This window comes from Neopelma chrysocephalum, unplaced genomic scaffold, assembly GCF_003984885.1.
Source record: "Neopelma chrysocephalum unplaced genomic scaffold, ASM398488v2 Primary Assembly neopelma1_164, whole genome shotgun sequence".
Taxonomy (NCBI): Eukaryota; Metazoa; Chordata; class Aves; order Passeriformes; family Pipridae; genus Neopelma; species Neopelma chrysocephalum.
This window is the reverse complement of record NW_020897826.1, coordinates 148011-173369: the sequence shown is the minus strand read 5'-3', so window position 1 is coordinate 173369 and position 25359 is coordinate 148011. Positions and strand designations below refer to the sequence as shown.

Sequence of the window (25359 nt, the reverse complement as noted above, 5' to 3'; positions counted from 1 at the left end):
AATCAGGGAATCGTGGAACGGGCGGGGTTGGGTTGGAAGGGATCTTAAAGATCATCTTGTCCCACCCCCTGCCATGGGCAGGGACAAGTTCCACCAGCCCAGGTTGCTCCAAGCCCCGTCCAACCTGGCCTTGGACACTTGCAGGGATGGGGCAGCCACAGCTTCTCTGGGCAACCTGTGCCAGGGCCTCACACCTTCACAGGGAGGAATTTCTTCCTAACGAAAAGCTGTGACACAGCTGGACTGCAGGGATCTGCCATCCCCCATCCCATAAAGAAAGGGACCCACTTCAGACAGGTGTGTACTGGTGCTGCCTGGCTGTGTCTTCATGATCCACAGCACTGGGAGGCCAACTTGGGGTACAAGAGAAGGATATCTGGGGCTCCCACCACCCCTGATACTTCACAGCAACATAAAGTGCTTTTCACAAGAGCAGGTAGGGGGAAAGGACAAGGGGGAAAGGATTCAAACTGAAAGAGAGAAGGTTTAGATGGGATCTTGGGAAGAAATTCTTCCCTGTGAGGGTGGGGAGACCCTGGCACAGGTTGCCCAGAGAAGCTGTGGCTGCCCCATCCCTCAAAGTGTCCAAGGCCAGGTTGCACAGGGCTTGGAGCAACCTGGGCTAGTGGAAGGTGTCCCTGCCCATGGCAGGGGGTTGCATTAATTTATCCTAAATTTATAAAACAATTACTATCTAAATAATTAAATTGATTCCCCATGGTCACTCACCGTTGCAGGAATTTGTGGAAGAGCCGGCGGTAGGCGAATCCCGCCCGGCGCACACGGATGTTCTCCTTCAACCCCAGGTACTCGACTTGGTGCTTCACCCTGCAGAGCCAGGAGGGACAGTGTGGGATGGCAGGTCAGGGTGGGACCTGCTGGGGCCCTTTGGCCCCTGTTTGCATGGGGATGTACGTGAGAGCTTCCCGGGGCTCAGATGGGTGATGCACCTAAAGGGGATGGAGCGCCCACACACACTCCTCGTGCTGCCCTGGATCTGTGGGCAGCTCAGAGGGACCAGTTTTTGGGGGAAAGCCAGTCCTGGCCACCTCTCCATGGCTGTGTCCCATTCCCTGGGCTCTCTGGGCTCCCTGTTACCTGCTCTCCTCCCAGTCCCGGGGTTTCTTGGTCTCGTTGGGTTTGATGCAGCGGATGTAGTGTGGGGTGCACTTCATTAGCGTGTTCACCAGGTCATTGGCCTGTTTCTGTTGCAAGGATCGACCTCTGGAGCATTAAAGATGTTGGTGGGAGCCCATCACCCTGCTGCTGACCCAGGGGCAGCCACTGTCCTGCAGCCCATGGGACGTACCTTGATTTTGGAGCCCGCTGTGGTTGGTCGTCCCTTTTTGTCAGAATCAAGTTTTTCTGGGAAAAGCATCCGGATGAAACCGCTGGAAGGGAGGTGACAGTCCTCAGGTGAGAGCTGCCAGACTCCCCAGGCTCAGCAGGGTCAGTGCTGGTGGGTGAGCCCCCCTTTTCCCAGCCCTGCAGCCCTGGGATGTCACCTGGGGGGATGTCACCTGGGGGGCCCGTGGGGCGATGCAGGATGCTGAGCACCCCGAGCTGTGGTTCCCACAAAAGCAAGATCAGCCCTTATGATCTGGATGTTGAGGATGCTGCCCCGTGCCCCAGCCCTTTTGGGGTGTCCCCAGAATTGCCAGGACTCACAATTCACTGCTCTGCATGAGCTCGATGAGGTCGGTGAACAGCACGTCCCGGTTGCGCTCGCAGAAGCCGTTCACGTCGTAGGACACCTGGGGACAGGAGGGGACCTCAGCCCCGCGCCCTGGTGGCCAGGTGAAGGGTGTGGGGTGCAGGTTGTGGGGTCTGGGGTGCTGTACCTTGCCTGCATAGTGGTGGATGATGAAGCCCGAGCTCCAGCTGTTGAAGTGCTCGTGGGTGCCCACGGCCGCCTGCAGCTTCTGCAGCAGGGTCTGGTCCGCGCCCTCGCCCGTGGCATGCATGGTGGCACAGACGTCATCCAGGACACTCATGATCCCAGGGGGGTTCTGGCAGAGGGAGAGGGAAACCATGGGTGTCCAAAGGTCCCAATCCTGCACCTGGCTGTGCTGGTCAAAGCTGTTTCATGCTGAACCTCAGCTTAGGTTAAGGACGCAGAGGAGAGTTAAGGTTCAAGTCCAGGTTGGAGCAACCTGGTCTAGTGGAGGGTGTCCCTGCCCACAGCAGGGGGTGGAATGAGATGGGCTTTAAGGTTCCTTCCAACCCAAACCATTCTGTGATTCTCTGCTCCCCATCAGGACTGGCTTCTGCCACCCACCCTTCACAGCACTCAGCCCTCCCAGCCCCTGCTCCCTGAGAAAGCCTCCCCTGGCAGAGGGGATCCCACTCACCAGCTTGTTCTCTATTAGGTCACACACGACCTTGTTGTTGAAATACTGGATCTGGGTCCACTTGATCCCCTCCTGTACATATTCCTCCTGGGGAAGCACAGGGAGAGCTGTGTGGGCTCCTGAGCCTGTGGGATGCACTGCAGCCCCCCTGCTCCAGCTGTGCCAGGGAGGAGGGAGGGTGCAGGAATTGGGATGCTGGCACAGTCCTGCTGCCCCTCAGCCCAGCACCCCCTGTACCTGCTCTGCCTTCAGGGTCAGCTCTATGAAGATCTGCTGCAGCTTCTCGTTCACAAAGTTAATGCAGAATTGCTCAAAGCCATTTTTCTGCAAAGGTACAAAAGATGAAAGAGAAAGCAGGGCTGAGTTGTCTTCTGCCCTTCTGGCTTATTCCAGGGACCTCAACCAACAGAGCCTTTGGGTGCTGCTCCAGGGACCCTTCTTGGGGTCTGACAGCCCCCTGATCCAGCTGCTCTCCTCGCTGCAGGAGCAGGGAAGGACATTCCCAGCTGGACTCCTACAGCAAAGCAACAACTTCCTCGTGAGGGGAAGAGGAGAGGCAGACGCTGATCTCTGTGGTGACCAGTGACAGAACCCAAGGGAATGACCTGAAGTTGTGTCAGGGGAGGTTTGGGTTGGATATTAGGAAAAGCTTCCTCCCCTAGCAGGTGGTCAGGCACTGAAACAGGCTCCCCAGGGCAGTGGTCATGCAAAGAGTTCAAGGAGAGTTTGGGTAACGCTCTCAGGGACAGGGTGGAATTGTTGGGGTGTCCTGTGCAGGGCCAGGAGCTGGACTGATGATCCTTGTGGGTCCCTTCCAGTTCAGGACATTCTGTGATCACACACCTGGAATATCTCGAAGCCGTAGATGTCCAGCACCCCAATGCTGTACTCCTCGTACGGCTTCTGCATGGCCCTGTTGATGGACTGTGGGGAGAGGGGACAAGCCATCACCAGGGGTGCAAGGCAGTGGGATTGGCTTACTCTGGGAGCAGATGGTGATGCCCAGAGGACCACTCACCTCCACGAGGAAGTCAAAGACACGGGCGTAGAGCCCCTTGGCCAGGGCGTCGCGGGTGTAGGCCGCCTGCTCCACGTTGAGGGTGACGGTGATGGACTCGGAGCGGCCGCCCCACTTGCTGTCCATCTTCCTGCTGGTCACCTTCTCGTTCAGGCGGCCCTGGTCGACCCCCAGCAGGTAGGCAGGGAAGGCCAGGGCTGGGCAGAGCAGGGAGGTGGTCAGGGCTGCCTGTACACCCACAGCCCCGGCTGGAACCCCCAGTCCCGTCTGAGTGCCAAGGGCAGCAGTGGGTGGGGACACGGGTGGGTCCTTCCTCTGCCAAATTGCAGCAAGTGACTCCTGCCATTCATCCCCTTGCTAATCCAGCCCTGGCTGAGCCATTTGCTTGCTGCCTCAGTTTCTCCATCTCTAACGTGGTGCTGCCTCCCTCCTCTGCCAGTTTTCCCCTCATTTCCAGGGGTCTCTGTGACTATCACCACCCGCCCTCCCCTGGAGCTACTTGGCTACTCACAGTCCGCGTTTTCCACCCGGGCGTAGTTCCCTTCCTCCCGAAAGCTGATGTTTCCCAGGTGGAGGATCCCTGCCACGATCTGCAGCACCAGCTGCTGGTCCTCGCCCCGGATGCCGATGACCTGCATGGCATTCTGGGGGGGCAGGGAGCCCATCAGCCCCCGCCCAGCCGCGGAGGCTTTAGGGACCCCCCTCCCGGGCACTCACCATGGTCTCATGGAAGTCGCTGCGGTCATCCGTGCCCTCCACCTGGTAGGTGTCTGTCTGGTTCAGGTAATAGTAATAATCCGGGCTCATGATGCCCAGGTTCTGTCGTTGCTCTTGGGACGCCCCTTCGATGAGCTGCGAGGGAATGAGGAGTTGCAGTTACCTGGTCTCTGGCTCCCCCTCCCAGCCCGGCGGCTCCTGACCACCCCAGTACCTGGTAGTAGATGTGGAAATTCCTCTCGCACTCGTTCTGGCTCACTACCCGCGACTTCTCCAGCAGGAAGTTGGAGATCTTCCCCCCGTCGGGTTCTCCGCCCCGGCTGAACTGGATCTCGAAGTACTTCCCCTGCCCCGACACAGATGCTGCTCAGAGCCACGGCCCTGCTGGGATTCCTCACTCCCCCGAGCCCCCTCACTCTCCTCTGTTTCCCTCCACGTGAGGAGCATTGCTGGGATGTGTATCCCTGCTCATGGGGAAAGTTCTTTGCTCTCTACAACTGCCTGGAGCCAGGTGGGGGTCAGTCTCTCCTCCCGGGTAATAAGCAACAGGACAACAGGACTAGAGGAAATAGCCTCAAATTGTCCCAGGGAAGGTTTAGGTTGGATATTAGGAAAAATTCCTTCACTGAAAGGGTGATCAGGCACAGGCTGCCCAGGGCAGTGGTGGAGTCACCATCCCTAGAAGGATTTAAAAGCTGTGTGGATGTGGCACCTGGGAACGTGGTTTAGGGGTGGCCTTGGCAATGTTGTGTTAATGGTTGGACTCGATGATCTTAAAGGTCTTTTTTAACCTAAATTTGTGATTCTATGACCCTCTGCACTGCCCTGGCAACACTCACAAAGCGGCTGGAGTTATTGTTCCGGACAGTTTTGGCATTTCCAAAGGCTTCCAGCAGTGGGTTGGACTGCAGGATGATGTCCTTCACGTGCTGGGGGCAGAGGAAGGACAGGGCTGAGCTGTGGGGGCCATCCAGCTGTGCCCCACTGCCTTGGGGTTGGGGACTTTGTGTGTCCCCAGCCCAGAATTGGCTGCTCTGTGGGGGGGTCGGGGGCTGGGGAGAGCTTGGGAGGTGAAGTGCCCCGTGGCAGGGGTGACCACAGACCTACCTGCACTTTGTCCCCACCCCCGGACACTTTGGAGATGTAGCCCATGATGTATTTTGCCGCCACTGTTTTGCCGGCCCCGCTTTCTCCGCTGTGCAAATGCCAAAGCAGAGGAGGCTGTGAGATGGTCCCACCAGAGTCACCTGCCCTGGGGGGCTTCAGGGGGTGATGCTTTAGCAGGACCAGAGGGTGACAGCGAGTTTTGGGGGCTGTGACCTTCCCCCTGGGGACGGGGCTGCTCAGGGCTCTGGGGTGTAAGTGGGACCAGAGCATTGCTCGGGGAGATGTTGGATTTCTTGTTGCTGGGTTTTGGAGGGGAGGAGGGAGACCTGGGAGCCTCAAGGGGAAGTCTCTGGCCTTGCCCCACATCCTGACCATTTCCCTTGCAACACTCCACCGGAAAGGTGCATTGCACAAGGCTCTGGCCCTGCCTGGGACCACCCAGTGACCCAGGACATCGGGGTCCCTCCAGACACCACAATGTCCCCCAGGACACTTCAGCCACTTCTTGCCATCCCATGGTTGCTGTGTTTAACTGGGAAGCCCCTGGATGTGGGAAGAAGGGGTGCTGGGGGGGGCTGTCCCAGAGCAGTGACACGGGGTCCCAGCTGTGCCCAGTGTCCCCCAGTACCTGATGATGACACACTGGTTCTCCCCGTCGATCAGCATGTTCCGGTACATGTTGTCAGTCAGGGCGTAGATATGGGGGGGATTTTCATACTGAGCCTAAACAGGGGACGGGGACAGTGGTGCTGAGCACAGAGCAGCCACCAGCCCCCCCCCGAGCCCCCGCCCCAAATCCCCTTCCCCCACGTGGGAATTAGTCCCTTCCCGCAAACATGAGCTCATCAGCAGCACGTCCGAGGTTTTTTGACTCTCCCCTCCTCCCTGGGAAGCTCATCAGGCAGAGCCACTCGGGCTGGATTTTACCATGTTTGGGTTGCTTTGGTGTGGATTTATGAGCTGAATTTCTCAGGAATGCGGGTTTGCTGCTGAGCCTCGTTACTGACGTGCTGGGGAGCACTGCTGGGGAGCACTGACCCCTGCAGCACCCAAAGGGCTGGGGAGGAAGGGGACCCTCAGGGGACGCCCTGGGGGTTTTGAACCCAAAGAGCCCGTGGCAGCCTCACCGCGCCCTGGTACAGCTCGATCTCACGGTCGGTGAAATACGGCATCTGCTTGAAGGGGTTCACGGAGATGAGCACGGGCCCAATGTAGGTCTGGGTGGCAGGTTAAGGTCTCTGTGTCCTTTCCCTTCCCACTGCCCAATCCCACCCTGGAGGCAGCGTCAGAGCAATGGCAGGAAGGTGGTTTTGGGGTCCCTGCCACGCCCTGGAAGCTGCAGCAGGAATGCCACGAGGGTTTTCCACTCGGAAGCTGCCATGACTTGGCTTCGCCCCCTCAGCCTGGGGGTGTCCCCAGTGCTGTGAGGGACACAGGGCACAGCAGGAGCATCCCCTCAGCTCCCTGGCCTGGCTGAGGATCCACTCCAAACGGGGCATCTCCAGCATCCCACAGTCTCCTGGAATTCACACTCTGCTCACACTCACTCTGCAGCAGGAGCCCATCCCTGTTTTCCAGTCAGGGAAACTGAGGCACTGAGAGGGAAGAAACTGTGGCTCCTGCCTTTCTCTGCTGCCACTCTGCAGCCTCAGGCCCTGCCTGCAGCATCCCCAGGTAACTCAGTGTGGGCAGGAGAATGGAAAATCAGGGAATTGCTCCTGGAAACAGTGCAGCAGCAGGATTTGAATGAGCCCCCAGCACCATGGGGAGATGGAGGTTGGGGACAGTGGTGCCAGTGGGATTACTTTGAACCCTTGATGTCTTATTTTTGTACCACCTGAGAGCAGGGCAGGGGGAGAGTGACCAAAGGGCCAGAAGAGAGGGGCTTTTCTGGGAAATACAGAAGTGCAGGACGCTGAGTCATGGCTGGATGGAGCCCTGCAGACAGCAACACAAAAAAAATAAAAAGGAAGAAAGACGCTGCGTGGGGTATCCTTTTCCTCGGAAACAAAAAAAAAGCCAACCCCAAAGCCAGCCCCTAAACACACGTGAAGCCCCGGGGCTGCAGGGGAGGAGGCTGTGTCACGGCTGGCCGGGACAGCATCGCCTTGTAAGGACAGAGCTGCATCTTCAGGGAAACCACATCCAGCGGTGTGGGCAGGAGACAGCCCTGCTGTCAGCCCAGAGAGCCCCCACCGTGCCCCGCTCTGCCCCCGGGGCTCTGGGGCGTGGGGGAAGCTGAGACGGTGGTGCTGAGCCGGCCACGTCCCCAGGGAGGTGTGGGGTGAGCAAGGAAGGGCTTGGGGACACGTCCCCACCCACAGCATGGGGCCCGAGAGCCACAGAGCCTCGCGCTTGGTGCTCTGAGTGTCAGCTCTGGGATGGGAGCAGGGACTGGGATGGGGATGGCACGGGGGGACAACACTGGGCAGGGAGGGAGCTTTGCCCCCTGTTCTGGGTGAGGGTGTCCCGTGTGTCCTGACACCGGCGGGAGTGAGGGGTGGCACCTCCTCCCCGTGCCTGCGGGGATGCTCCTGCTCCACCCAGCGTTTGCCTGGGTTTGCTGTGGGTGCAGAGCAGCCACACTGCGGGCACTGGGGAGGGTGGTGACAACGACAGGGAACAATGGTCACTCCTGCCACAAGGTCTGGCCCCCTTGTCACAGGCAGGTGGGTCTCAGGTGTGCAGGAGCAGCAGGAGACAGCGGATCAGGGGCTTTGCTCAGGGCTTTGTGGCCGCAAAGGAAGAACCAAAGTGGGTCCCAGGGCATGGCAGGATGGGGGGTCTTAGTTGTTGTGTGCCAAGTGCACACAACACAAGTCAGTTTGGGAATGGCAACATTCCTCCAGCTGATCCCAGTCCTGTCCCACCAGTGCGAGGACAGGACACTCTGCAAGCACTGGGGCAGCCCCAGTTTGTCCCACGCCCTGGCAAAGCCTTGGAGCCCATCCCTGCTGCTCCCTGTCCCCATCCTGCTGCCCTGGGGAGGATACAAAGATGAAATCATCCATGAAACGCTTCTTGAGGTTCTCCACGATGGCCTCCTCGTTGATCTTGGAGAGCAGCACCATGTCATCCACACCACTCTGCTTGACATTCTGGCTCTGCCAGTGGAAGCGCTCCTTGCTGCCCTGCAGGGACACAGGGAATGTGTCACAGGGGCCAACACTGATGGGAGTGGAGCTCCAAAACTCCCCTGGAGCTGCTGGGAGCTATGATTGGCCCCCAGCTCAGCTGTGGCTCCAAAATAGGTGCAACGAGGGGGTTTGGCCAAGATGGGAGCTCCCAAAGCTCCAAATCCAGTGCCCCAGGCCTCGCCCCACCCCTCTGGCTGCATCCCTCCCCACCACAGGTCTGGCACTGGCTGAGGAGCAGACAGGGTGCTGAGACTGTGGGCACATCTGCACCATCACCCCTGCTCCTTGCAGAGCTTAACAAAGCTCTAACGAAGCAGCTGATGCACAAGCTCTGCTTATGAGTCAAAGGGGCACTAGAATAACACAGGGGAAGGGTGGTGGTGGCATCCTCTGCCCACCCACATCCTCTTTGTATCAGGGCAGAGGTGCCACTGTGCCCCATCACCATTTCCCCCTGCCCAGGGTGACACCAGCACCCTCTTTCCAGCTGCCCCCCAACTCGCCCAGCTCTGTCTCTGGGGCAGAGCAGGAAAACTGGGCTGTGGTTTAAGCCTTTGTGGGGTAAGCCCAGCCCTGGGAGCGGGGGGTGAGATTTCCCAGTGCAGAAACTCCCCTGAGGGCTCCCCTCACCCTCAATGCTGCAGGGGGAACGTGCTGGGCACAGTTGTGGTGCCCGTGTGGCCCCTGGTGAGGTGCTGGAGGGGACACCCTGTCTGGCCCTGCCCGTGGCCCCTCTGGGCCTGTCCCTCATGGTTCCTCTTTTACCCCCACTGCTCCGTCACCGATTTCACTTCTCCCCCGTCGCCCCTGGCCTGTTACTCTTTCCATTTCCCTTTTCTTCTCTTCTCTTCCCCTTTTGCTTCATTTTCCTGCTGCCTTTCAAGATTTCAGGCCTCTGGACCCCAATATCTTTGGACCCTGCTGTGAGCCCCTGGTTTTCACAGCCCCCCACACCCCCCTTGGGGGCTCATCACCACCCAGAACCATCGGGATGGGGCACAGAGGGACCCTCATGGGACGTGGAGCTCTGCACCATCGTGCTGCTCCCCTTGTCCTCCTCCCTCCTCACTGGGCTTTGCAAGCCAAAATACCACCCATGGCCCCCCAAACCCCAAATGCAACTCAAACCCCGTGGCTGGTGAAGGGGCTTTTGCCTTTGGAGCTGGGCCAACTCAGGGGGTCCAAGGGGTAGTGGGGCTGCTCACACAGCCTGAAACCACTGGGGGAGCTTCTCCTCTTCCTCCTCTTTGTTGTTTATGGGTCTTTTTCTTGCCTTCCCCTCCTGTTCCTGCCCTCCATCCTAATATCCCCTAGAAAATCCACCTGGAAAAATGCAGATGGGCTCAGTCACCCACTTCAGCTCCCAGGGAGCTGCCCAGCTTCAACCAAACCCCTGTGCTTCAGGCAGAGAGGAGAGAGCCAGGAAGGGCCCATGGGGGGCCAAACACCTCTCTTCTGTGTCCCCATCATCCCAAACCCTCTGGCACTGCTTCTGGCACCAAATTAAGGCAAACATGAGCATTTCCTGCACTGAAGGCTCAGAGATTTTGATCTGACACCCAGAGCTTCTCCTTCAGTCACACGACTGCTCAGAGCTGTCAGTGGTGAGCGTGTGCCTTCACCACCTCCTCTTCCTCTGGGCCAGCTCAGGTGTTTTCCTGGCTCTCAGCTGCAAGGAAAACACCAGCTCATTTTCAGTGAAGGGTTTGTCCTGGACATCTGCAAGGCTCTGGGTGTTTCCACCCTGTTTGTGGGATCATAGAGCCTGCCTGGCTTCCCTGAGCATGTTCCAAGGGGTTTGCAGGGCCAGGGCTCACTCAGATCTTGGGGGAGGATGAAGAGGAATTATGATCCCTCAAAACCATGGCATTGCCCAAGCTTGGTGCCCAGTGAGCCCCCAGGGGATGGGGCTGCAGGCAGCACCCTGTGGGACTGGGGGCACAAAATTTGCTTTTAGAAGTTTAGGGCAGCAGTTCCTCAGTCCCTCCTCTGTCCAGGTCCCCTCTTTTGCCCCAGGAGGAAGTTAGGGATGAACTGGAGAGCAGAGGTCCCCAGGGAAGGGTGCCTGGACCAAACACCTCCAGGAAACCATTTCATCCTCATGCTAAGCAGGGAGAAGCTTTTGCCCACCCCTGACCTTTCAGCTGCCCTTTGCAGCCTCTGTGCATGAGGGACTTTGCTCCAACAGTGATTCCACGGCGGGTGACACATGAGGAGCCCAGCAGCATCCCCAGGAATGTGGGATGGGGACTGTCAGCACTGGGGCTCTGGATGCCCCTGGAGTTCAGACAGGATCACTGAGGCAGGGAGGGGAGCAGCCTTGTAGCAGCACTTGCAAAACATCACGTTTTTCTTCAAAGCTGAGGCCTAAACCACCAAAAAAACCTGTAAAGCCCCGAGCAGAGAGCAGATGCAGCCCAGGGAGGTTTGTCTCGAGACAGGGCAGGCCCAGAAGCAGCAACACCTTAAAAGCACCGGAAACCTCGAGAAGAGCAGCGGGGCTGTCACCTCACTGTCACAGCCACGTACAGGAGGGGTTGGGATGGGGGCTGGAAGGGGTTGGGGGTTTGGCTGTGCAGCCCCACGGCCCTTGGAGAAGGCACAAAACATCTCCAGGTGTTGGGTGGCGGTGGGGAGGGGACAGTGGCTGAGCAGCCTCTCGGAGGTGGCAGCCACGGCCGTGGGTGGGAGAAGCTTTGATTCCAGCCTGGCCACTGTCCCCTTCCTGTCTGGGTGGTGGTGACTGGGAACAGCATCCCCCCCAGAGGGGACCATGGGCTGGAGGACACAGCTGTGACCCCACTGTGCAGACTCTCCCTCAATGTCTGAGCATCTTCCTAATTTTCAGAGCTTTCATCTTCCTCTTCTGCCTCTGGAGCAACTTCCAGATGTGGCCACTGGCCTTCCAGCAGCCCCATGTGCTGCCTGCAGCCCCTGCTCCCTGCATCTGCCACGGGGGCAAGGTCCAGCCATGGGGGCAAACACCCAGAGGGTCCCTCCTGGCCTGGGGCACAGGGCTGGCACCCACCACCCCATGCTCTGCCCACTCCCCACCGACCTCATCAGCACCCCAGAACCAGAAGCTCTGGTGGGAAGTTGGGCTGGGAGGAACTCAAGGTTCTCCCATGGGTACCACAGCAAAATCAAACACACTTTGTGTCAGCTCAGACTCATCCCCTGGTGGGCTCCATCCTGCTCTGGGGGACACCAACCCTGCGCCCAGCACTGGCACCCATCCCTGGCTACTCCCCACCTCTGTGTCCTGACCCAGCTCTTCCCCCAGCCTGCTCCCTGTCCTCAAGCCTGGGAACACTGTCCCCTCTCCAGCAGGGACTCTGGCAGGCTCCTGGCACTTCCCAGGAAGCAGCACGATGGGTGCAGGAGAGGACAGGCCTGAGGTGGCCCTGAGGTGGCAGGAAGAGGGGGTGACATCCCCAGGGTGCCCAAGGGGGATGGGGTGGGGGGACCCCTCTTGCACTCACCATGGTGTCCCTGTGTCCTGCCCCCGGGGGTGCTCGTGGTCCTGTCACCGAGGCTCTGGTGCCATCCCGGAGCACTTTGTGTTTCTGCTGCAACTACAAATTGCGACTAATTTTTTTTCTTCTCCTCCCACTTCCTCGTTTCGTGAGGGTTTGCTGGGGGTGGGGAGGACAAGAGTGGCTCTGCTGCCATGGGACCTTGGGGTGGCCCTGTCCAACAGTGTCCCCACCTCTGCTGCTGGTTGTGGGGGCCACTCACCTGGGTGAGCAGGTGGATGGTTGGTGCAGTCTGGCAGGGATGCTCAGAGCCTCCGTAAAACCTGTCCCCGTGGTGACAGGTTGATGTGACCTGTGCAGGCGTGGCCAGTCAGTGCTGGGGGATGCTCTGCTTTGAGGTGCTTTTAGGAGCAAGATGCTTCTGGTTGCTGCTTTTTTTTTTTTTCTTCTTTCAGGTCTTTTAAATAAAAAAGGCCACACTTGAGGAGCAGAGATGACCCATCGCTGTGGCAGAAAGCCAAGGACTGAGACAGCTCTGACTGCCATGTCCCCTCTGTCCCCTGAAGACACACCATGCCGAGATCAAGGAATCATGGAATGGTTTGGGTTGGAAGGGAACTTAAAGCTCATCTCATTCCAACCCCCTGCCATGGTCAGTGACACCTCCCACTATCCCAGGTTGCTCCAACCTGGCCTTGGACACTTCCAGGGATCCAGGGGCAGCCACAGCTTCTCTGGGAATTCCATCCCAACCCCTCACCACCCTCACAGGGAAGAATTTCTTCCCAATCTCCCATCTAACCCTGCCCTCTGGCAGTGGGAAGCCATTCCCCTTGTCCTGTCCCTCCATCCCTTGTCCCCAGTCCCTCTCCAGCTCTCCTGGAGTCCCTTTAGGCCCTGGAAGGGGCTCTCAGGTCTCCCTGGAGCCTTCTGTCCTCCAGGGGAACCCCCACAGCTCTCCCAGCCTGGCTCCAGAGCACAGGGGCTCCAGCCCTGGAGCAGCTCCGTGGCCTCCTCTGGACTCGCTCCAGCAGCCCTAAATCCTTCTGATGTTGGAGACCCCAGAGTTGGAAGCAGCTCTGCAGGTGGGGTCTCACCTGAGGGGGGCAGAATCCCCTCCCTTGACCTGCTGGCCCAGACCAGCATTACCAACACAGGGTCTCTGTGACCCTGGGGTCCTACACGTGGATCTCCACCTCTCTGACCTTCTCCAGTCCCTTGGGAAAAACCTCCCCTGCTCCCAACCCCCTCCTTTGGCACGAGGATCGTGGTGCTGTGGGGATGAGACACGACTGGGAGCAGGAGCTGTGCCCGGGATCGTAGCTACTCCTTTATTATAAATCATGCCGTTAACGTCGCTCCTCCTCAGAGTTAGTATGTTAAACATTTTTCATTATATATATATCTATATAAAAAGGTGAAAACACCCCCCTCCCCTCACCAAAATGTCAGAACAGGAGTATGGCACCAGGAAGGAAGACAAATGAGGACCCCCAGCCAGGTGGGGTTTGCTGAGCACCAGAGAAGCTGCGAATCGGCTGAGGAGCAGGTGAACATTAAAATACAGGTGGTAGAGTAACACAGGGAGGCTGGGAGGGTGCAGAGGTTTGCTCTGGGGAAAGAGGGCTGGCCCCTCTCTGCACTGTAGGGATGACCCTAAAGGAACGAAGCGTGTCTTTGGATGAGATTTCCCATCTTTGGGATGTGGAAAGGCCTGAAAATTGTAGCGATAACCACAATAATGGTAACAGAAAGAATGTGCTTTGGAGATTTGCAGTCAGATCTCCTCTGCACGGAGAAGACACATGTTGGCCCAGATTTGGGCAGGAGGTGACCTGGAGGAATGTCAAGCCTGCTCTTTTCCCATCACCAGAGGTCTCCTGTGGGCAGACGAGTGGGTGGCACTGGGACTGGCACCTCGAGGCCACAGTGGCACGTGGCCAGGCTGCCTTTGGGAGGCAAAGCACCTTTTGGAGGCAAAGCACCTTTTGGAGGCAAAGCACCTTTGGAAGTAAAGCACCTTTGGAGGCAAAGCAGCCTCAGAGGCTTTGGCATTCTCTGGGCAGGACCTGCAGGCTGGTCCTGAGTCAGGGCTGTGGGGATGCTGTGACAGGACAGTTCGTGTCCTGTATCTCCTTTGCTTTGCTCCCTGCAGCCCAGCATGGCCTTGATGCCCATGAAGTGGCTGTAACCCCGAGCACACGCTCGTGCTTCGAGGAATAAACATGGCCATAAAAGTGACAGGAAAAATAGGGGGACACCCCAATCAAAGTAGGTCATTATGAGGGTTTGAGTAACCCCCCTCTCCCAGCTAAATTGGTGTCACCGTGGAGTGACGTGCTCCCTCTCCCCTGCTGCAGGTCCCAAGGTGACAGGATGCAAACAAAATTCCTGCTCCAACCCCACTTCCCACAGCGGCTCTTCCTCAGGAGCCACACGCCACTCTCATCACCTGAGGCACCCAGACCCTCCTCCCTGTCTCCCCTGGGATCCTGAGGCAATGGCAGCACCCCTGGGTGTGCTCAGGCTCCAACTGCAGACCACGGTGCTCTGTGATGCCCTCGGACACGGGCGTGGAACAGGATGAGGCGAGTGGTGCCACTTCCCCCGCTGGCAGGACCTGGGCCCACGACTAATAAATAACAACATCAGAACTTCAAGTAATGTCCCTGCCCACATTCCCACGCTCCCACCACTCATCCATGCTGGGAGCTGCAGTGGTTTAACTGGGAACCTGCCGTCATGAAGCTCAGGGGGCGAAGGTTGCTGGTTTTGGGGGTTTGGGTGGCGCTGGCTCCCACTGGAAGCACGAGCAGTGTCTGTGTTGGAGCCAGGGGAGATTCCCAGGTTGGAGGGGAAGGGCCCGGCTCGGTGACCCTCCAGCATAGCTTTTGCCTTCCAGTTTTCCCACAGGGGTCAGGCTGTGTCCCTAATGCCCCTGGCAGGTTTTACAGCACATCTGTCGGAAGTAGGTCCGGCTGCAGAACTTGAACTTCAGGACGAGCGGGCAGTAGGCAACCTTGTTGACATCCTTGCACTCTGGGGGGGAGACAGAGGGAAGGAAGCAGAGTTACAGCTGCCTCAAGGTGAGGAGAACCCCAGTGTCCAGCTCCTGAGGGTGTTCTTGCCAGGAAGCAGCAAGATGCAGCTGTGATGAAGAAGCTACTGAGAACCTCACTGCTGAAAACCTCTCTCTGCCAAAGTGCAGTTCACAGACACAGAACATGTTGAGTTGAAAGGGACCCCCATGGATAATTGATTCCAGCCCTGCACAGGCCCATCCCCAAGAGTCACCCCATGGGCCCCGGAGGATCATCCAAACCCTCCTGGAGCTCTGGCAGCCTTGGGGCTGTGCCCACTGCCCTGGGGAGCCTGGGCAGTGCCCAACCAGCCTCTGGGGGAAGAACCTTTCCCTGAGATCCATCCCAACCCCCCTGGCACAGCTCCAGCCCTTCCCTGGCTGCTGTCCCTGGTCCCCCCAGAGCAGAGCTCAGTCCCTGCCCCTCCTCTGCCCCTGCCCAGGAATTGGAACTGTAATGAGGTCTCCTCTCAGTCTTCTCCTTTACAGCTGAACGCACCAAGTGCCCTCAGTGCCCTCACACAGCTTCAAATCAAGGCCCTAAGTTACTCCATTTCTCAGGGTCACAGCACACCAGGTTGACCTGGTTGTCCCCCACTGGGGGACAGCACTGGGACACAGAATGGCCCCACTTCCAACCCAAAGCACTTTGTGGAATGATTTGGATTGAAAGGGACATTAAAGATTATCCAGTCCGACCCCCTGCCATGGGCAGGGACACCTTCCACTGGCCCAGGTTGCTCCAAGACCCGTCCAACCTGGCCTTGGACACTTCCAGGGATGGGGTCTCCTCACCCCAGAGCCCAGCTCTGATGTCTCTGTACCATGCAGCCCCTGAGCTGGCAGTGCCCCACGTTTCCCATCCCAGTGACCCCGTTCCCTCACCCTCAGGGTTGTCCGTGGGTCCCGACTCGCACTTGGTCTCGCACTGCTGCATCCCCGGGGGCTGCAGGGCCTCCACACACTCACTGGACGGCTGCCCCGTGTGGGCCAGGCACTGGACGGATCTTCTCTGCTGGCCGAGGCCACACTGGGCCGAGCACTGTGGGGACAGCACACAGGGAGCTGCGGCGGCCATCACGGCTTTAGGAACACCTGATGGGTGCTGGGAGGGGCAAAGGGTGCTGGGTGTGGTCACCCCTTCCCTCCCCAGGGACCTCCTGGCATGACTGAGTGCTGTTACCCCGCTCCCCAAAAGGCTTGGTTTGAATCTCCGGGACTCAGTGAGGATCTCTCCATCCTGCCCTAAACCACTGGCTGTTCTCAGGCCTCCTGCACCCCAATGTCACCCTGCAGCTCGAGGGGTGTTGAGGGAAGGAAGGACTGTCGGTGCCGCCCTGCTGGGCTGTGGTGGGGGGACCAGCAGTGGCCCTACATGGAGCTGGGCCACTACAGCCCTGCTGACCCTGGGTACCCATGGTGGCCCTCACACAACCTCTATGGGGCCCTGCTAGACCTGGGAGACTCCTGGGTCAGCTGTGCCCTTGGGCCACCATCACGCAGCCTTCTGAGACAAGAGGGAGCAAGGAACCCTGCCACAGGGTCCCAGATAGTTGTGGTGGCCACATGGGGTTGTGCTGGCTGGTAAAAGCCTCACGTGCACGAGGATTTGAGGTGCTGGGGAAGTTTTCCACGAGGAGGAGTGTCCCTACCTCTCCCCACTCGCCGGTGACCCAGCGGGGCGGGGGGCAGCGCCGCAGGTTGCACCTCATGCTGGTGGGGGGCTTGGAGGCCTCGTGGCACTGGGCCGTGGGCAGGGTCGCGCTGTGGTCGCCGCTCTTGCACAGGACGATGCGGTGGCGGAAGCCGGGGCCGCAGTTGGGGGTGCACTGCAGGGAGGGGACACAGGGGACACAGGGCAGGGGGTCCAGCAAGGAGCAGAGACAGGCAAGTCTGGCTCCGTGATGTGTCCTCCCACCTTCCCTGTGTCCTGAGCTACAAGAGCATTCCCCACGTTATGCTCTCTATGGTGAGCTCTGACCTGGTGAGTGACACTGTCCCATAGACCAGGGCCCTCTGAGGGGGGAGGGCTTTTGTTAATCACAGAATTACAGAATATTCTGAGCTGGAAGGGACCCACAGGGATCATCCAGTCCAACCCCTGGCACTGCACAGACACCCCAACAATCCCACCCTGTCCCTCAGAGCGTTGTCCAAACGCTCCTGGAGCTCTGGCTGCCTTGGGGCCGTGCCCACTGCCCTGGGGAGCCTGGGCAGTGCCCCAGCACCCTCTGGGGGAAGAACCTTTCCCTGAGATCCATCCCAACCCCCCTGGCACAGCTCCAGCCCTTCCCTGGCTCCTGTCCCTGGTCCCAGAGCAGAGCTCAGCGCCTGCCCCTCCGCCTCCCCTCGGGAGGAGCTGCAGCCCCCGAGGAGTCTCCCCTCAGTCTCCTCTGCTCCAGCTGAACCAGCCCAGTGCCCTCAGCTGCTCCTCAGACCCTTCCCCATCTCCCTGCCCCTCCTTTGGCTCTTACCTCTGACCAGTCCAGGGCCACCCACTCTGGAGGGCATGTCTGGTTGTTACAGGGCTCCAGCATCTTTGGCCGTGGGTGGGAGCAAGAAGCATCATCCAGGGTCTTCTCCTCGGTGGTGGAGATCTTGCGCTTGCAGAAGACGCTGCGCGTGCGGACGCCCTCGTTGCAGCTCCGGCTGCACTCGGACCAGTTCCCAATCACCCACCTGGAGACGGGACAAACAGCAGAGCTTGGGAGGAGCTCAGTGGGCCAGGCTTGTCCTCAGGCTCCTGCACTCAGCCCTTGGTCCTGTTCTGGTCACAGCCTCCCAGGCAGCTCTGGTTGAACCACAGAGTTCCTCCACATCTCCCCTTCCCTTCAAGGGAGGGTCAAGGACAGATAGAGGTGGGTTGAGACAACTTTGGAGGGACTCACTGAGTATATGGGAGGAGAAAACTTCCCCTCTTCTGCAACAGAGCTGCTTTAGCCAGGCAGTGTCACCCCTGTCACCCCTGGATACCCTACCAGTGTCACACACATTGGTGTCATCCTGGTTTAAAACTGGCAGAAGGTGGAAAAGGATCCTTTGGAATAATTTTGGAATAATTGGATAATTTTGTGTATTACCTGATCAACAGGACTTTTTTTTTTTTTTTGCTGTGGTGGGGAACTCTGGCCCAGGAATGGCAGACAGGGGGGAATTTCACCCTCTTCCGCACTGGCTTTCCCACCCTCCCTCCCTCCCTCCACCTGCTCCCTGCCACGGGACTCACGCTGGGGGACAGGGCTCAGTGTTGCACAGCCTCTGCCTCTCCAGCAGTTTGTTTTCAGGGCTGCAGAAATGGTTGGAGACAGTTGAGCCATCAGAAAGTTTCCTGCACACCACAGACTGGATCTGGCTGCCTGCCAAGAGAAAAGAGGCAGAGGAAAGAGAGGAGGATGCTGAGGGCTCACATGGCACTGGCCCCACAGCTCTGCTCCCGTGGGGGGATGTGACAGAACAGCCACTTGTCCCTGCACCTCAAGCCTGAACCTACTTTTCTATTCATCACCAAGGCCTCCTCTGACATCTCCAGTAAAAATTGGGGGTGTGAAATGATGGTGTCAACAACTGGACGTGGCATTCAGTGCTCTGGCCTAGTTGGCAAGGTGGGGATTGGTCACAGTTTGGACTTGATGGTCTTGGATCTTTCCAACCTTAATGATTCTATAAATCTGTGATTCTAAAGGTCACCAGCCAGGGCGTGTCACAGGATGGAGGATCAAAGCATTCCAAGGATCTCATCCTCAAATAAACCTGTTCTAACCTTGGCCTTGTGACATTTTCTGGGCAGCACTGGGGGGAATAATTGGAACAAAGAGGGACAAACTCTTGGTTGAGGTCTAGCACACAAGACCAGGTCAGGGCCCTGAGCTTTAAACAGGGAACATTATTAAGCTCTTCTCTTCTGAACACTAGCTCAGTCCCTCACAGCCAGGATCTCTAGAGCCACAAGACGTGGCCCAAACCTTGGGGTCAATCGCCATGGGAACAGCTCAAGAGATTCAGGGAAGCACCAGTGGTGTTTCTGTTCACATACACGTGGATTTGAGGCCAGAGGGACTATTGTGATTGACCAATATGTCCTTGCCCCATCCCTGGAATTGTCCAAGGCCAGGTTGGACGGGCCTTGGAGCAACCTGGGCTAGTGGAAGGTGTCCCTGCCCATAGTAGGGGTGGAAAAAGATGGGCTTTAAGATCCCTTCCATGATTCTATGATATGGCACCTCCCACCACTTCCACCCCCCCCACACGTGTTCCAGCTGCAGGTGGCCCCCAGGTTGTTTGCCCTGGCACTCTGCCCACAGGGTTGTGTTGGCTGAGTGCAGGGTGGGAACGTGGAGAGACCTGAGAGCTCCTTGAGAGCAGAGCAGAGCAGAGCAGAGCAGAGCAGAGCAGACACCACTGTCCGTGCTCTGCCTCGTGCAGCCCAGACACAACAGTGGGAGTCTCAGCAGTGCAGACATGTACCCCCCCAAACCAAAATGGGATCAAACCTCACCCCCTGCACACAGCACGGAGCATTTGGTCCACGGGGTGTAGTGCCAGGAATACTGGTTGGAGCCGTCCCTGCCAACAGGGGCATTGAATTTGTAGCGGATCCCCTGTGGCTCTGCCCGCACCAGGACCTGCAGAGAAAGGCACCACCAAGGCATCAGTGCCACTGAAGTCCAGCATGATCATCTGGATCATCCCACAATCTCTCTTAAATCCAGGGCAGCTGAAATCTTCCCCCCTTTCCCTTTTCCAGTCCTTCCCAAAATTGGCACAGTAGCCAGTCACCTTTGAAGGTGACACAATCAGGGAACAAGCTCCCATGCACTTAAGGATTAAATCATCCCAAAGCCTGGCAGATTAGGGAGGGAGACCTGAGAATTTAGCCCAATTTACCTCTGATCTCTGTGTCCCTTTACTCCAGAAAGCAAGGGCAGGGGCTGATTAGCTCCAGCAGCTTGGAGCTGAGCCAGGGAAGGTTTATGTTGGATCTCAGGGAAAGGTTCTTCCCCCAGAGGGTGCTGGGGCACTGCCCAGGCTCCCCAGGGCAGTGGGCACGGCCCCAAGGCTGCCAGAGCTCCAGGAGCGTTTGGACAACGCTCTGAGGGACATGGTGGGATTGTTGGGGTGTCTGTTCAGGGCCAGGAGTTGGACTGGATGATCCCTGTGGGTCCCTTCCCACTGAGGATATTCTGTGTTTCTATGAACTCCCACGTAGCATGGCAAGTTCTCTTTAGCCCTGACCAGGTGGGGCACGATGGAACCACGTTACCAACCATGACAAAGAGGGTGATGTTGGTGGGTCCCAAGGCCTCCAGCGACTCGGGCTCCTCAGGGGATCTCCTGTAGTGGAATGTGGTGCCGGCGATGTCGAGGCGCCGGGGGGGATCGATGGAGAGCCTCCCATTGAGGAAATACTCGCCGCTCTCCCCTCTCAGCGCTGCAGGGACAGGGGGGGAAGGTCAGCAGAAGGGCTGGAAGCACCTGGACCAACTTCAGCCAGGTGCTTCTCACCTGCAGTGCTCTGACAGAGGGCAAATGGCATCAGCCTTATCTTACAGGGAGGGGAGAGGTGGGGTGTGGGTCAGGGTCACACAGAAAATCAGTGTCTCATCTCAGCCTGCTCAGCACCTCGCTGTGGGAAGGGGATGCTCTGGGGGGGCTGAGCCAGCTGCTGGGGGGTGTGGGGACACCTGGCTGTGGCCACGAAGCCAGGCTCAAATCCGGCTGTGCAAAGGGGGTCCCGGCTGCCGGGGCTGCTGGAGGCGGCGGGTGCCCCGAGCCGGGCTGTGCTTGCCCGGGCGAGTCGCTAGAGGGGGATCGGACCGCTCGCTCCTTCCCCAGCGCATTCCCACGCTCTCCCTTCGCCCTCCGCCACCAGCACTCTGGGACCAGCTCTGTGTCACTCGCTGCTGGCAGCGACCCCAGTGCCACCGTGCTCCGGGGCAGGGAGGATCCTTCGTGCTCATCAGGATGCTCCCTCCAGCTCGGGTGCCAGGAGAGATCCTGGGCCGGGAGAGCCTGATGGCAGCAGGTGATAGCGATGGGAGCTTGGGCTGTGCCCCAGAGCACAGAGATCCAGGGTGGATGGACACAAGGAGTCCCCGTGCACCGGGAAGGAGGGGATGTCGGCATCTCTGATCCCCCCGCTGGGCTGGGGGGATGATCCAGGAGAATCCCACTGCGAAATCCCACCAGTGCCAGCGATCCAGGAAGGCTCCTGCTCCTGCAGAGCCACTGCAGTGCCCACCCTGCCCACCCCTCCACCGCTGGGAGGGCGGAAAGGGAAGACAAGAGCAAAGAAAATACTCCTTGTAAAAGCAAGGCAGAGCACAGCTGGAAAATCAAGCCCAAGGAAAACGTGAGCAAGTCTATTTTTAATGCCCAGCCCAACATGCTGTGAGAGGGGGGAAAGCCAGGGTGCCACAGGCAGCACCAAGAGTGGTGGGATTTGCTTGGGGTTATGGTGCATAAGACAAGAGGCAGCACCACAGGTACAGGGGGGACACTTGGATATGGCTTGGGACACACTGCCCTGCCAACAGACCCTGCGGCCCTCTCCTGCTCCCAAATCCCACCCTGCGAGCCCTGGCCCCATCCCTGGTGGCAGTGGGAAGTTCTCCTTGCTGAATCCCACACCCTATTAACCACAGGAAAATGGCAGAGCAAGAGGTGCCAGGCTGGGATTTCAGCACCCCCAGCCCCATCTCACCCAGGTAGTTGATGGAGAGGTTCAGCTCCCGGATGTCGATGTGGACGGAGCCCTTGGGAATCTGGATCACCTCCTCATAACCTGTGAGACAACCCAGGGCTGGTGAGTTGGAATGCTCAACTTCTGAGCCCAGAGCCAGCCCTGCCCTGGGCTGGGTGGGAGTGAGCCCCCTCCTATCCCTGGGGAAACACTAAATGGTGGAAAAAGCATTTTGGGCACCAGGACAGTGCCCTGCTGTGATGGGCTCTGTGATGGGACTGGCTGTGCTGGGAAGGTGCTGTGGAGCTGGGATCTCCACGGGAAACTCCCAAGCCTGGCTCAAGGGCAGCGTGAGCTGGGGAGGAGGGAAGGAGCTTGGAGCTCTGAGTCAGGGATTTGGGTGCCAGCACTGACGGGAGCACAGCCTGGTCAGGGACAGGGGGGGTTTGCTCCCTGGTGGCAGCCCGGTCCTACCCCTTGGGGTGTTTCTCTGGAATACATCCCTGCCTGTCCTGGGTGAAGCTGAGAAGGGATTTGAGGGTGGGTGACACTGGCCAGGCCACTCACTCCCTACCTCCCTCTGGCAGGGACTGGTTGAAGACGCCCTCGATGGTCTCACAGGAGCTGCCGTCGCCCCCACACACACGACACTTGTCCTCCTTCGAGTCCGAGCCCAGGACACGGTCACAGCCCACGTGCTGGAGGAAGGGGCAGCAGGGAATTAGCCATCCTGGTGGGACCTTTTCCTCCCCACACCTGACATGCAGCATCCCAGGAAGGCCATCCCTGGCTCCACCTCACACCCCTCACCACACCATACAGTGCTCAGCAGCATCACCTCTCCAGGAACAGCCCTTGGGGTCTCTCTCCAAGGCTGAGGGGGTGCAGGCAGAAATCTCATGACTGTGGGATAAGGCAGAGGTTGGGATGCCCGTGTTGAGCTGTTGGAGCTGCAGCAGCCCAAGGAAAGCCGTGTCCCTGCAGCTCAGGTGTCCCTGTGGAGCCTCCGGCTCTGTCCCACTGCCACGGCCCGAGGGAGATCATGGGGGTCACCAGCACCTATAGTGCAATGCCCCTTTTGTTCCACAGTGTGTTCAGCCCCATGGAGGCAAAGAGATCCCAGAGACACAGGAAGGGAGACAGACAGAGCCTGTCTGTCTGTCTGCCTGCTGGGGGACATTGGCTGCTCCCACAGTGCTTGCTTATAATTAAACTTTTATGGCCCCTCCAGATCCCATTTCAAGGGGAATATCACATGCCCAGGGCTACACAGGCTGTGAGTGCAGAGGCCCATGTGCACACCCAGGGCCTGGAGACAGGACAGGCACGAGCCCAGTGTGGGTGAGCTCCTACCCCCCAGTGGAACTGGGAATCAGAGAGTCATGGAATGGTTTGGGTTGGAAGAGATCTTAGAGATCATCTTGTTCCACCCCCCTGCCATGGGCAGGGACACTTTCTACTATCCCAGATTGCTCCAAGTCCAATTTGGCCTTGGACACTTCCAGGGATGGGGCAGACACAGCTTCTCTGGGCAACCTGTGCCAGGGCCTGACCACCCTCACAGCCAACAATTCCTTCCCAATATCCCATCTAACTGTGGGAGATTGGGAATATCTCTCTGGCAGTAGGAAGCCATTCCCCTTGTCCTGTCCCTCCATCCCTTGTCTCCAGTCCCTCTCCAGCTCTCCTGGAGCCCCTTTAGGCTCTCCAAGGGGCTCTCAGGTCTCCCTGGAGCCTTCTCTCCTCCAGGTGAACCCCCCCAGCTCTCCCAGCCCTCCACCTCTGCCATGTCCGTGTGGGCAGGTTGAGGGCAGTGCTCCCATGCCTGGGGGTCTATCCTTGCCTCCCCATCCCTGTCCCAGATCCCAGCAGCACCTTGCACTCCCCGTTGACACAGATGTCATTGGAGTCCTGCCGACACGGGGTCCCGTCCACCACGGCCGCCGCCCGCTCCGTGTAGAAGTTGAAGCCCTCGGCCAGGCAGTTGAGGGAACAGGCCTTCACACCCCCTGGGGAAGGAGCAGAGGGTCAAATGGTGCTGCCAAGGAGAGAGGAAAGATGTGGAGAGGCAGGAGGATGTCCCTGATGACCAGAGAGACCCACAGAGGCACCGTGTCAGGGCCCTTCAGATGGACACCACGGTGAGACACTGTCCCTCCTGCACAGCCTGGGCACCAGGGGCTGGATGTGACGGGGAAGGAAACAAACTGGTTCTTTTCTGGGTCTTCTGGCACTTTACAGCTCCTTGTGCCCACTTTACAGACAGGGAAACTGAGACAGCACCTCTTCAGCGACTCGTCCAAGGGGTTTTTCAGCTCCCAGACCAGAACAACCAAGTTTTTCAACTCCTACACCAGTTACTAGGCCAGAGCAACCATTTCTTTGTGTTCAATGCTGGTGGATACTGAGTCCTTCACAGCAAAGATGATGACAGCAGCATGAGGATGAAGGGGAAGGATGCCCAAGTTACTGCTAAAATACCTGTTCCCCAACACCCCTTGCCAAAGCATCAGGTAAGGAACAGAGGCTGGATAGGTGGATATTGCCTTATAGTGTCTGGGAGCAGGATGTGGGACCAGTTATGGAAGGAGATACCAGAGCAGAGCAGTTCCCTCTCTCCTGCCATTAGATTTTATCAAATGCTGGTGTGGATTGCGCCATTTTCTGCATTTCCCAAGCATCCCAAGGAGACCCAGCAGCCTGCATGACCCTGGCAGAGGTGCCTGAGCTGTGGCAGTTCCCTCCTGCAGGCACCAGCAACAGTCCTGAGCCCTGTGCCAGAGCTGGGAAGCACCTGGGATGGGAGCAAATCTGCAAAACTTGCAACTGGATACAGCACATCAAAGGGGCAGGGGGAGGGGAGGCCCAGCTGTGCCTGGGAGCATCCAAGAGCAGCTGTGGGGAAGGAAGAGCAAAGCCGGGAGAGGGAGGAGCAGGAGGAGACATGAGAGGGGAATTCAGCAGCTTGGAGGCATGTTGTGGAGCAGGATGCCTGGGCAAGCCCCTGGAGAAGGTCTGGGAGCCTGGGAAGCAGCTGCTGAGCAGGGGGAACTCAGCACCCACCACGGTCCTGCCTTTGAGAGCCAAGAGCAGGGCCTGGACTTGGGGGTCCCTGCACAGAGGTGAGATTGGGGTCTGGAGCTCGTGCTCCATGTGGGATGAGTCCCTGCTGGCTCACCTCATCCAGTCACTTGGGAAAGGCTTGCAGGTGGTGGATTTCTGCCTTTAAAAGTCTTATGGAAGAAAAATGGGGAGCAGGAGAGTGGAAGAGGAAGGAGCGGAGAGAAGAGTGACCCTGAGTTAGTACCTGTGTCCTGATGGCTGGAACAGTCCCCAGCACACCCTCCCTGGCGACAATTTCCAGTCAGGATTTGCCCTTGGCAGCCAAGTCACTATCCCACCCACCAGAGGAAAGGAGACTGGTACCACTGCCCAGTTTCTGTTGGGAGCTGGAGTGTCCTCATCACTCAGCTGGCCAAGAGGTACTCGGGTGGTTTGGTCACCTGGTCCTCGTTCAGGTGGCTCCAGTGACAACTGTGTGTCCCCATGACAGCAACATTGACCAAGGGTGAGCCCAGACCCCAGAAAGATCCTTTGAAACAGCACAACATGCCTTGAAATTCCTGGAGATGGGAATTATTTTCATCAGCAACCAGGATCCAGCCTCTCCCAGCATGTGAGTGGTTTGGTGGGAGCTGCACTTTTTGGGGTGGGAGCCTGAGGGCTCTGCATCCCCCCAGGCTGGCTCAGTGCTGCCCAGCAGTGCCTGAATCCACAGGACTTGAATGGAATGCT

The 25359-nt window shown here is 58.4% G+C and overlaps 2 protein-coding genes across 2 annotated transcripts in view; both read right to left on the bottom strand.

Moving 5' to 3' along the window:
• The window catches only part of MYO1F (myosin IF), a 16177-nt gene extending 4283 nt beyond the window's left edge, over window positions 1-11894 (bottom strand). The window contains exons 1-19 of the mRNA XM_027701661.1: window positions 11813-11894; window positions 8187-8324; window positions 6321-6410; window positions 5822-5916; window positions 5194-5281; window positions 4926-5015; window positions 4301-4432; window positions 4087-4221; window positions 3881-4013; window positions 3370-3566; window positions 3195-3275; window positions 2589-2675; window positions 2352-2438; window positions 1842-2009; window positions 1669-1754; window positions 1310-1391; window positions 1099-1205; window positions 730-828; window positions 355-376 (exon numbers count right to left, since the gene is read on the bottom strand). Of these exons, the coding sequence (XP_027557462.1) occupies window positions 355-376; window positions 730-828; window positions 1099-1205; window positions 1310-1391; window positions 1669-1754; window positions 1842-2009; window positions 2352-2438; window positions 2589-2675; window positions 3195-3275; window positions 3370-3566; window positions 3881-4013; window positions 4087-4221; window positions 4301-4432; window positions 4926-5015; window positions 5194-5281; window positions 5822-5916; window positions 6321-6410; window positions 8187-8324; window positions 11813-11815 (1920 nt within the window). The 5' untranslated portion in view covers window positions 11816-11894. The remainder of the gene's footprint in view (window positions 1-354; window positions 377-729; window positions 829-1098; window positions 1206-1309; window positions 1392-1668; window positions 1755-1841; window positions 2010-2351; window positions 2439-2588; window positions 2676-3194; window positions 3276-3369; window positions 3567-3880; window positions 4014-4086; window positions 4222-4300; window positions 4433-4925; window positions 5016-5193; window positions 5282-5821; window positions 5917-6320; window positions 6411-8186; window positions 8325-11812) is intronic.
• Window positions 11895-13123: 1229 nt separating this feature from the next.
• Window positions 13124-25359, bottom strand: part of ADAMTS10 (ADAM metallopeptidase with thrombospondin type 1 motif 10) — a 41680-nt gene continuing 29444 nt past the window's right edge. Inside the window, exons 14-23 of the mRNA XM_027701660.1 lie at window positions 23440-23573; window positions 22139-22262; window positions 21586-21666; window positions 20150-20313; window positions 19381-19507; window positions 18112-18241; window positions 17360-17564; window positions 16538-16714; window positions 15771-15927; window positions 13124-14845 (exon numbers count right to left, since the gene is read on the bottom strand). Coding sequence (XP_027557461.1) covers window positions 14736-14845; window positions 15771-15927; window positions 16538-16714; window positions 17360-17564; window positions 18112-18241; window positions 19381-19507; window positions 20150-20313; window positions 21586-21666; window positions 22139-22262; window positions 23440-23573 — 1409 coding nt within the window. The 3' untranslated portion in view covers window positions 13124-14735. The remainder of the gene's footprint in view (window positions 14846-15770; window positions 15928-16537; window positions 16715-17359; window positions 17565-18111; window positions 18242-19380; window positions 19508-20149; window positions 20314-21585; window positions 21667-22138; window positions 22263-23439; window positions 23574-25359) is intronic.